The sequence below is a fragment of the Pelophylax lessonae genome, assembly GCF_965119305.1.
Source record: "Pelophylax lessonae genome assembly, chromosome: 1".
Classification (NCBI taxonomy): domain Eukaryota; kingdom Metazoa; phylum Chordata; class Amphibia; order Anura; family Ranidae; genus Pelophylax; species Pelophylax lessonae.
The window spans coordinates 653920742-653932958 of NC_138768.1; the positions used below are offsets into that span (position 1 = coordinate 653920742).

Consider the following 12217-nt stretch of genomic DNA (forward strand, 5'->3'; position numbering starts at 1 on the left):
ATTTTAGGGACTAATGAGATGAGTGACTCTAGATGGACCAGATGGATGGGCCTGTGGCTAGATCAGTAACGGCACAGAGCTCCACTTCAAATCTGATGCCAGGAAGGTGGAGGTAGGGTACTGGTATGGGCTGGTATTATTAAAGATGAGCTAGTTGGACCTTTTTGGGCTGAAGATGGATTCAAAATCAGCTCCCATGCCTACTGCCAGTTTTTTTAAGACACTTTCTTCAAGCAGGGGTACCGGAAAAAAAGTCAGCATCTTTCAAGAAGACCATGATATTTATGTAGGACAATGCTCACATGCATCAATGTACTCCACTGCATAGCTAGATATTAAAGGCCTTAAAGATTAAAGATGTATGGCACAGCCCCCTCCTCAAATTACTAAACCCTATTGAGGACTTGGGGGCCCTTCATAAATGGCAGATTTACAGTGAAGGAAAACAGTACACCCCGTTGAACAGTGTCTGGGAGGCTGTGGTTGCGGCTGCACAAAAAGTTGATTGTCAACAGATCAAGAAACTGACTCCATGAATGGAAGTCTTAGGCCCCTTTCACACGGTCCGCATTCCGTTGCGGACCGTGCTCTGCTCAGCGGGGATCGATCCGCCGATCCCCACTGAGCCGGCGGATGACAGCTCCGTCTCCGTACTGTGTGCGGAGAGGGAGGTGTCAGAGCCCCGCTGCTCTCTATGGGGAATCGGATGAGAGCGGACCGCCTGTCTGCTCTCATCCGATCCCATCCGATCCGATCCCCATGACGGATGGAAAATAGGGTTTCCATCCGTCCGGATTTCCCAGACAGGATCGGATACGGATGGCAGCGGGTGTCAGCGGACATGTCACCGCTGACAACCGCTGCTCCATAGTGCTGAATGGGGAATCCGATCAGAGCCGCCTAAAAAACTGACAGGTGGATCTGATCGGAACGCCCGTGTGAAAGAGCCCTTATGGGTATTGAAAAGAAGGGTGGCTATATTGGTGAATTCATTTTTTTTATTGAAATTTTAGAAAGGTTTATTTGTACATTTTGAGTTGTTTGTTTTGAACTGTTCTCACTTTAACAAATGAAAATAAACAAGATGGGAAAAGTTGTCCAATAATTTTGCACACAGAGATATTCTACTAAGAAAGCCGAAACCTCACTTTTAGGGTCCTTTCACACGGCCGCTCCGTATGAAAGGTCCGCTGCGGGACTTTTTTTTTTCCACGGAGCGGATGACATTTCTGTCATCCGCTCCGTGTGCCCGCATATCATCCCATCCGTTTGCGGATGATATGCGGACATAATGTAAGTATATGGCATTGCGGATGTCAGCGGATGACACCGCTGACATCCGATTTTCCTTCCTTTCCGTTTTTTACACCTATGAAAAAATAGGGTTCTGTTCCATTCGAAAAAACGGAACAGAACTTAAAGGAGGAAAATCGGATGTCAGCGGATGGTATTCCGCTGACATCCGCAGTGCCATTCACTTACATTATGTCCGCAAATCATCCGCAAAAGGATGGGATGATTTGCGGACACACGGAGCGGCCGTGTGAAAGGACCCTTACTTTCCTTAATATTCAGGTTTGAGGTTTATTAACATTTTGGATTGACAGAGAGCACTGTAGTTGCTCAACAATTAAATTAATCCTCAAAAATACAACTTTATATATATATATATATTGTGAGGGATTAGCTCGGTGGCGGGTGTAGATGACTCCTTGGGGGGTGCGTTTTCACAGAGAAATAGCCCAAAAGTGCTTGCAAACAACAGGTTTATTCTTCAAACAAGTGCATGCAGCAAAAACATCAAAATAAAATAAAACAAAATAAATCCTTGCCTCTGTGGGCGGCTACCTTCTCACGCTGGAACCTACCTAAGAAGTCTTCCCAACCTACTGTTGGGCCGACACTGCTGATCCTACAGCAGACACTCAAATGTCCATTTGTTTGCTTTTCACACAGCACAAACATTGTCCATTGAACATGTCCCTTTGTTTTCTTTCACATCAACAACACTTCGTCTTCTCACCTTTGAGACGTCTTCACTCTTGGTTACCGTCCCGGGCACACATCACTCCGGGGGGTCTTCTCCCAGGCCCACACATCCTGTCGGGAGGCACACGCTGACTGTCCTCCTGCTCCCAGCCCACATGGCTTCAGGATGCAGCTTCTGGAGGCAGCAGTCAATAGATTTTCTCTGGACAAATTATAGAGTCCTTGATCTCCTCATTCTGAACAGGTGAAGGCCTTTCAACTTCCTGCTGGCTAGCTCTGTAGCCAACACCCTAAATTAATTAATGGACTTTCTAAATCAGGTAGAAATGTATCTCCTTCCTGTGACTACATTCCCAGATTTAGCTGACTTCCTGTTACATACCCCCCCCTCTTGTTTCAACCCTAGGGTTGGGACACATATTTCCAGGCACGCATGTGTCAGGCACTGCTGACTCACTGATAAGCCTCCTATTATCCTCAAGCTTCCGGATGAAACTGTTTTGTCATCTTCATTGACAGATTTCTCATAAATGCCACACAGTTTGTCTCTCATCTCATATACACATTCTTCAACTGCATTTTTGGCATCATTTTGCTCCTTCTCGTTTCTGTCATCTTCATTGACAGCTTTCTCATAAATGTCAGACAGCTTGTCCCTCATAACCGTCTGTCCAATCCACCATGGAGGACCGTGATCCATAGGCAACTCAATTGGGCTAGTCTTAATGTCTTCAACATTCTTAAGACGCCTCTCTCTGCAATCCATAAATGTTTTCCACAAAACTTTGAGAACCTTTGCTTCACTAAGCTTTGTTCCAAGTAGGGACTCTTGACATCCCTCTGTGACTTGAGTTGCCTCTCCATACAGCTGTACACAATCATTGACTTTTTGTTGTAAAAGGGAATGATCTTCCTTCTTGAGCTTTGCTTGCTCTAAGATGCTGTGCAGAGGATTTTCCAATTGAGACAACAGGCTGTCACACATTTCTTCAAAGTGACCCCTGTTCCTTTTCCCAGAGATATCAATATCATTCAAACATTTCATATTCATAGGCAGATCTGAAGCATTTGCACTCATCAACTTCTTAAACTTTTCGCCCTCCTGAGCGAGTCGCAGTAAAGGCCTACTATTTGATTTGATATTGAGTTTATATTTCTTGCCAAACTCTTCACAGAAGAAGCCAACCAGAACATCATCAACTTTCCTTCCACCAACATAGGGGTCAAAGGCAACAACACAGTTGAACCCAGCGATCTGGGTGGTATCCATTATAGACCTCCTCTCTGCATCAGTGAAGAAGCATGGAACTGCAACACATTCTTTTACAGGTTTCTTCAATGCACTTTCTGCTGAACTATTTGACCGCTCAAGGTCACCTAGTTCTTTTTCTCTATCTGAATTCCACATGGAATGCATCTCAAGATCACGATCAAACTTCTGCCACCCGTCTTTTACCAGTTTCATTTTAGAAATATTCTCTGAAAGGCACTTGAAATTCATTTGCTTCACGTTTTCACCAACAGCCTTAGTTTTCTCCACTAGGTGGCGTTTGCTTTTTCCTCCCAGATTTATATCACTTGCTTTAGTTTTCTCCGCTTTAGTTTTCTCCACTAGGTTTTCAGCCTGAACTGAGAAATCATCACATTTCTTACACAACTCCTTTATTTGCTGAAGTTCTAATGATACATTTTCCAATGCTTGAAGTTTTTGAAGGAACGGGTTATTCCAAAGGGGTGATTCAAGCCACGTGTCATCACATTTCTGAGGCTCACTCAGGACAGACCCCAAAACACTGATCCTTTTAAAAACTGCATCAGGCACACTATCCCCTCTTTGGGACAGATCCTCTGTTGCCTGGAATTCCTCTTCCAGTTCCTGCAACAGAATATTCATCTCTTCTACTTGCTGTTCTAAGGCTCGCTTAGACTTTTCTAGCTCCTGAACGCTTTTCACAACATCATCCTTGGAGCTGACCAATTCTTCCATTTCTGTACGCAGCTGTTTGTTAACACTTTCTAGTTCAGCCTTACACTCTAGAACTTCCTCCAAAGAGCGAGCCAAGAACAGGGCTTTGCTCTCGTTATCACGCGCCTCCGTTTTTGCACGGTCGCGTTCTTCTGCATATTTTGCAGACACAGTCTTCTCTTCACCAAGCATCTGATCAAACTTCTTTTTCACATCTTCAACACTCTGTAATGAACCAACGCTTTCTTCCATGCGTTTTTTCATATCCGCTATCTGAGCTTGCAATGTTGCGACTTGCTCTGATAGGTTTTTCTTTGCTTCCGCCTCCTCTTTTAATTGTTCCAGGAAGCCATTTTTCTCATCTTCCATTTGTTTGAGCTTTGTGCTAAAACTCAGCCTTTGACACCTCTCTTCCTGTAAGAGTTCCTGCGTGTCTTGCAGCTGCGATTCCAAGATAGAAAAATCTTCCGCAATTTCTCTAGATTTGCTGTCTGCTTGAGAAAGCTGATTTGTAACATTGTCCAACTCAACCTGCAATCGGGTTGCCTTCTCTGACAGCTTAGCACACACTCGGTCACCTTCTGACACCTTGACTTGCGATTCCTGCAGCTGTGCCTCTACTTTTTTTCTCTTGTGTTCAGAATCTCCTTTTCCCTGCATAAGAGCTTTCACCTCACTGGCTAGCATCTGGGAATAAGAATGTAATTCTGCCACACAGGCTTCTTTCTCCTTTAACTGCTGCTGGACACGTTGGGCTTCATCTTTCCAACTTTCACAGTCCGCACGCCATTCATCTACCACATTGCTCAAAGTAGTGAGCTCATACACAGTACTCAGTAATTTAGCCTCTCTTTCACTTTTCTCTTTGTCGCTGAGAGACAATGTCGCTTTCAGAGCGACATTCTGTTCCTGCGACTCCTGCAGGTCTATTTTTGTAACTTCCAAACACTGAAGACTTTTTTCCAGCTGATTACGCAACTCCAACATATCAGCCATACTTTGCTTCTGCAAAGTCTGAATTTCACTTTCCTTTTCCATGAGGATGGTATCTTTCTCCATTATAGTCTCTCTGCGTTTTTGCAACTCGACCAAAAGAAGAGCAGTGGATTCTTCCCACTGTAACACATGAGACTTGAGTAGTTCATTCATTTCCTGCAAGTTTCTATGCTCCATTTTAAGCAATTCCAAGGCTTGTTCCTTTTCTTCCATTTTCCGTTGCAAGGCATCCAACTCAGCCCTGCACACATACTCGGTTTCCTCCAAACCGATGGCCTCCATTGGCTGCTGGCGTCTCTGTTTCCAGCCTGCCATGCTCTCTTGATGAGCCTTTTGTTGAGCTGCAAAGCTCTGCTGAAAATCCGCATTTGCCTGCTGTTGAGCTGCATTTGCTTGCTGTTGAGCTGCATTTGATATAATCAGATGTTTCAACATCTCCTCCATTTTGAGTTTACTTTTCATCTGAGCACACTGCGTCTCCATAGCGGTTTCATCAGTGTTGCTAGGGACAACAACCTTCCTCTTTAGTATACTCTCTTTAGGCATGGATGGGGCTGGTTCAGACGGCAACATCCCCTCCATCCATAGAATCCGGTCTCTCATTTCATCTATCTTTGCATTCTTCAGGCGTTTTGAACGCCCCATCTTCAATAACTCCACAAACAAATTTTTCACAGTCCAGCAAAAAATTTTCAGACCACTGTCTCTTTAACACATGTAGTTTTTCTCTCTCTCTTGCAAGATCTCTTTTCCTGCACACACAGTTTGTGCAGTCACTTGCACCAGACACAACAAAGTTCACCAAATAATTTTGAGACCGCTGTCTCTTTAAAACACTTTTTTTTTTTTCTGTCAGGATCTTCTCTCCTGCACACATAGATTGTGCAATCTCATGCACCAGACAAAGTTCATCAAACATATGCACTCCATTGCAGGGATCTTGCTGCTTCTGCCCACTGCATACCTCCACCATATGTGAGGGATTAGCTCGGTGGCGGGTGTAGATGACTCCTTGGGGGGTGCGTTTTCACAGAGAAATAGCCCAAAAGTGCTTGCAAACAACAGGTTTATTCTTCAAACAAGTGCATGCAGCAAAAACATCAAAATAAAATAAAACAAAATAAATCCTTGCCTCTGTGGGCGGCTACCTTCTCACGCTGGAACCTACCTAAGAAGTCTTCCCAACCTACTGTTGGGCCGACACTGCTGATCCTACAGCAGACACTCAAATGTCCATTTGTTTGCTTTTCACACAGCACAAACATTGTCCATTGAACATGTCCCTTTGTTTTCTTTCACATCAACAACACTTCGTCTTCTCACCTTTGAGACGTCTTCACTCTTGGTTACCGTCCCGGGCACACATCACTCCGGGGGGTCTTCTCCCAGGCCCACACATCCTGTCGGGAGGCACACGCTGACTGTCCTCCTGCTCCCAGCCCACATGGCTTCAGGATGCAGCTTCTGGAGGCAGCAGTCAATAGATTTTCTCTGGACAAATTATAGAGTCCTTGATCTCCTCATTCTGAACAGGTGAAGGCCTTTCAACTTCCTGCTGGCTAGCTCTGTAGCCAACACCCTAAATTAATTAATGGACTTTCTAAATCAGGTAGAAATGTATCTCCTTCCTGTGACTACATTCCCAGATTTAGCTGACTTCCTGTTACAATATATACACACACACACACACATATATATATACACACAAACATTAAATTCACATAATCTCTGTTCCGAGCTGCATAAGGCTCCGAGAGGAGACACAGCAGCAAACTGAACTTCCCAGTGAGTGACTGTGCAGGTAGAAGTACATGATACAGCAGGCACATATCAGGAATATGAAACTGTTGGGTTTACATATTCTTTAACCACTTTGCTGCAAGGTCTGTACGTTATACGGACATGTAAAGAGGCTGAAATCGCATCGCATTTGGACCAAAATGGAGCAGGCCCCTTTTTTGGTCCACACTGGAATCGGATCGCATGGGAGTTCAGACCCATGCGATCCAATTCCCATCCAATTTCACAGTTTACACTGAGTTCTGTGAAACGGTTTGGGGTGTCATTAACTTTACATTGACACCCGCAGAGAGCAGTGTGAACTGGCTGCAAGTCAGATGCGATGCCGGAACCTGCACAGGAATCGTTGCGGCTCCCGCATCGCATCAGTGTGAACCTAGCCTTAGACACAGTGCCGGTTGCTGCAGCCACTGGGATTGTATGTGAATCTAACAAGCCAACTGTCAGATGAAAGCAGTTCGGCAACTCCAGTGATGCCGGATTGCTTTTATACTTACTGGTAATGGGCAAGTGCACCCCCACCAATGTATCCCAGGCTTCTCTTGCCCATCTGCTGGCCTGGGAACAGCATAGCGGGTGCCACTGGTAGAGGGGAGGGAGGTAAGCGGACAAGTCCTTCGTGGCCTCTCCTTCTTGTTGCTGACTCAGAAGCGACGTGTAAAGCTATTAACTACCTCAAAGCTGGAAGTTATGTGCCAGGAACAGGACTTGGCATCCCTGCACAGAGATTTCTATGGGATTCAGCTGCCTACATAAAATGTGACAGACTTCATCACAGGTAAATGATGTGACTGCAGCTATAGGAGAAAAACGAATCTTTGACCAAAATTCAGCTTTACCAATGAAAGGGATTATAGCAATTTATTTCTGACCAATCAAACAGTCAGAATTCTCTCTTTTCACCTCGTGTGCACATTCAATAAATGTTGCATTAGAACTCCATAGGCCATTAACTACTGCACCAGTTTACCTGCATATATAAACGAAGAACAATTTTAAATAAAACAAGCAGAATTTTCTTGATTGCTACTCCAGGCTTTCAATGAACTTATCTCACAGACAAATAAGCCTTTTGAGATTGGGACAAATTTGTTTATATTACTTGATCCTGAAAAATCAAAACTTGAGTGTATTCCTAAATGCTCAAATGGCCTTTATCACAGAATCTCATCCAGTGGTGCAATTTCCCTGGGAGTACTTCTGTAAGATTCAAGGGCTACTTAAATTCACATAACACTTTTGGAAAATAGCTGTCAAATGTAAGGAAACATACATGTTCAAGGGGCACTTGATATAACACGCCCATTCCTGAAGATACTTGTTAAACATTTGAATTTAAATATTGTGTTCATACTTTATCAAACATTACACAGGCCATACCCTGATGGAAATTATGCCAGTCAAGCAGGGACTGGTCAAATTGTGAGGAGTACATGGGGCTTCACCACTCTACATAAGTTAATTGTGTAATCAATATTTGTCATATGGGACATGTTGGAAAACTTTCCATTGATGAGCGGCTGCAGACAATCTGCTGATCAGTGTGTGCTGCTGTTAAATCACAATGTTCTCGTGAGAGGGGGGTGTCCATCCACCTTGTGTTTGTGGATGTAAGAATCTTTTTTTTTTTTCCACAATAAAACATTTAAGTTTGTATGGCCAGGTTCAGAAACGACTTACTGTAATACCCATGCTGGCTGCACCTCTTGCAAAAACAGAGCCTTCTGTTGCCGCTTTTAGTAATCATTCACACAAAAAACTGTGGATATGGTTACTAATCCGTAATCACACTCAAGAAGACCGCTAACCTTTATTATTCAAATGTATCCTAGAAGAAACTTTGTGCAGGGGTGTCAAACTCAATTTAATCCCGGTCCACATCAGCATTATGGTTGCCCTCCAAGGGACGGTTGCATCTCAAAGACTATATAAATGTATTCAGGGCTTTTTTTTCTTAGAGAACAGGTGCAGGAACGGAGCGATGCCCCCACCCCTCTAACCAAGCTGCATCAAACGGTGGATGTGGCCAAATTGCACTAAAAGTGGGAGGATCTTAACAGGGCAATAAACACCAGGAGTACATTTATGTGTGGAGTTCCATTCTCACCTACCCGGTCTGGCTCTAGTACCTCCAAGTAGTGTAGGTGGCTCTACTTTTCTCTCTCTCACTTGCAAGCAGATCGGCATCTGCGCACCCAGGTCGGGGGAGCGGAGGGCAAGAACTGGAGGTGGTCGAACAGAGTTCCGCCATGTTCTTGCCAAAAAAAAAAAAAAGCCCTGGGTGTGAGGGCCACATGAAATGGCCTGGAGGGCCAGTTTTAGCCAATGGGCCTTGTGTTTGACACCTTTGCTCTAGTGGGTTTAGAAAGAAATCTGGCAGAGGAAAAGGTGTGGGCATGCATTCTCATAATAGCAATGTAGAAGGATGACAGAATGCTAAATGTGAACTCTAACATCCAGCCATAAGGACATTGTCACATTTGGTACCACCAGGAGATCATCACAGGAGAGTGGAAATCCATCTTACGGTCAAGAGAATGATAAGAAACATTATTTAATCAATAATAAATAATACAATAATACTTTTAATGACTTGTATTGTTCACATGTTGCATATATTAATATTAACATATACAGTATATTCAAAAAATTTGTTGTCCAAAGCTTAAGATTCTTAGTTAATAATGTAAAAAAAAAAATCTATGCTGAGAAATGTTGGCACTATTTTGTGGTAGTTGAGTAAATGGAGACAAACCCATAATTCATTCAGCTACTTCCTTTGCAAGGCAGCCCCACATAGTTTTGAAAATGAAAAACAGACCTTAGTAAAGTCAGCATAACCAGCAACACACATTTACAGTCTGGGTGTGGAGACACTGAAAAACACAAGCCATTCTTGAACATACTTGAAAATTGCTACACCTACCAAATAAATGATTTATGAAAACTGGTGTGAAGAGATGGGGAACATCAGCCAGCAGCAGCTAACCAGACTACAGGTTTAATTTCCTCAGTAAAGGATTGGAAAGAAAGATAAAACTGGATTTCTTTTTGTGGACAACCTTTGCTTTATTCAAAAAAAAAGGATGGTCTGTGGAGTCTTTTGCAGTGATCCGATGATTTATTAAAGTGTATAAGTAAAACCTTTTATTTTAGCTTAGTAGGTGATACACAAAACTGCTGCCAGTTTATTTTTATTTTTTTAGTAGGTGTCCTATTGGGAATACAGTTGTGCTCATAAGTTTACATACCCAGACAGAATTTATGATTTCTTGGCCATTTTTTAGAGAATTTGAATGATAACATGAAAACTTTTCTTTCACTCATGGTTAGTGTTTGGCTTAAGCCATTTATTAAAATCAACTGTGTTTACTCTCTTTAACCACTTTAAGACCGGAGGATTTTCCTGCTTAATGACCAGACCACTTTTTTCAACTCGGCACTGTGCGACTAACTGACAATTGCGCGGTCATGCAATGCTGTACCCAAACAAAATTTACGTCCTTTTTTTCCCACAAACAGTGCTTTCTTTTGGTGGTATTTGATCACCTCTGTGCTTTTTATTTTTTGCGATATTAATAAAAAAAGAGCAAAAATTTTCTACTTTGACAGTTAAAAAATATCCAATATATTACATTTTTGTCATATATTTAGGCCAAAATGTATTTAGCTACATATAAATAAAATCAGCGCAAACACTCTAAAATCGGTCAACCATAAACTGGATAATAAATATCAATCTTCACAAATGTGCTGAAGGTGCCATAGTGAACGCAAATAAATATACATAAAATATAAAAATTTGTAATCCCAAAGGAATGGCTAAAAAGATGATAAGTAATAAGAATGAATAGTAAAACTTCAATAAATATATAAAATCTTGTGTGTTTGCGCTGATTTTATCCTTTTATTTACATTTTATTGTATGTGGTGACACTACAGAATTGGCTGCAGACTTCTGGTGCTCCATTTACATATCTTCATTTCCTCTTTTTTATCCGTTCCCTTTTTCTCTTTTGGTAGCGCATAGGTTTATTTCTACAGTATTTAGCTACATGTCTTTGACAAAAAAATTCTCAATGAACGTATTTTTATTGGTTTGCGCAAAAGTTATAGCGTCTACAAACTATTGTGTAAATACTGGAATTTACGCAGCTTTCCTTTAAGGAAACTGCTAACTACCATGCCAACAATGCATGAACTCACCGGCACGGCAAGACTCGGACAACATCATTTGGTTTGTATCCTTCAATGCATACAGCGCAGTTGTCAAAATCTGGTTCTGTCTCCTGTGGGAAAGACAGCAAAAGTTAGAGAAGGTTGTACAGTGTGCCCTTCTTTCCAGCTTATCTATAAGAATAACTGCAGAACATTAAAGTAACACAGCTAACATCCTATTGCATGGGATTCCTCCTACATTTTAAAATGCATTTACAAAATCCTACACTTATAAGCACAATGCTAATAAAAGTTATTTGCATGACCTTGTCATAAACAGCCGACCCATAGCCAAATTATATTTTTGTTTACAAGTTATTTGAAAGAGAATAACAATTTGATAAATGCTATTGGAAGGAAATGTGGAAGATGTTGACCACAACAATCATTTAGACATGTTGTTATTTTTACATGAAGAAAGAATTTGTAAGCAAATAATGAAAACTTTCTTTAGGCAGAACAGCCATATTTTCTGACTTCAGTCTTTAGACATCTGCACTAATGTAAATAATACAATATGACATTTAAAGCTGTAATAAACCCAAAAGCAAACATATTGCAGATGACCAATTCCTAGATGTGATGGCTGCATTAGCTTTCTTTTCTACCCTTTCCTCTATTTTTACCCGATAATCAAGCCAGTAAGTCTGTTGTTTTTCAAAAGAACAAGCTCTCTTCCAGATGTATGAGACAAACCATTTTACAATAGCATGGGGTGCTTGCAATGATCAATTTTATTTATTTAATAAAACCTTTTTCAAACTGTAGACAGAAAATAATGGGATTTTTGACTTACTGTAAAATCCATTTCTCTGATGTTCATTTACGGACACAGCTCCTCATTTTCTTGACTACGTGGGTTATACTGCCCCCCTCCCCCAGGAGTAGGACACTAGGCAGAAAAGAACCTGACTATACTCCCACTCTCTGCTATAGGTACTCAGTTTCATTACAAGCAGTGTCAGAAGAGAAAAACCCAACTCCATAGGAGGTGTGGGTGCTGTGTTCGTCAATGAACATCAGAGAAATGGATTTTAAGGTAAGTCAAAAATCCCATTTTGTCTTTTGTTCATTGACAAGACACAGTTCCCCATCCTCTTGACTACGTGGGACGTCCCAAAGCAGTTTCAAACATGAGGGTGGGAACAGCAAGAAACATAAACAACCAAGTAACATAAGGCTCAACCATAAAAACAACTGGAGCTCACCTTAAAAAAAAATTAAACCACCCTCCAAGAGGACCAAGTC

The 12217-nt window shown here is 41.9% G+C and overlaps 1 protein-coding gene across 1 annotated transcript in view; it reads right to left on the reverse strand.

The window, feature by feature from the left end:
* The window catches only part of RNF150 (ring finger protein 150), a 252992-nt gene that overhangs the window by 43024 nt on the left and 197751 nt on the right, over positions 1–12217 (reverse strand). The window contains exon 4 of the mRNA XM_082243763.1: positions 10958–11040. Coding sequence (XP_082099889.1) covers positions 10958–11040 — 83 coding nt within the window. The remainder of the gene's footprint in view (positions 1–10957; positions 11041–12217) is intronic.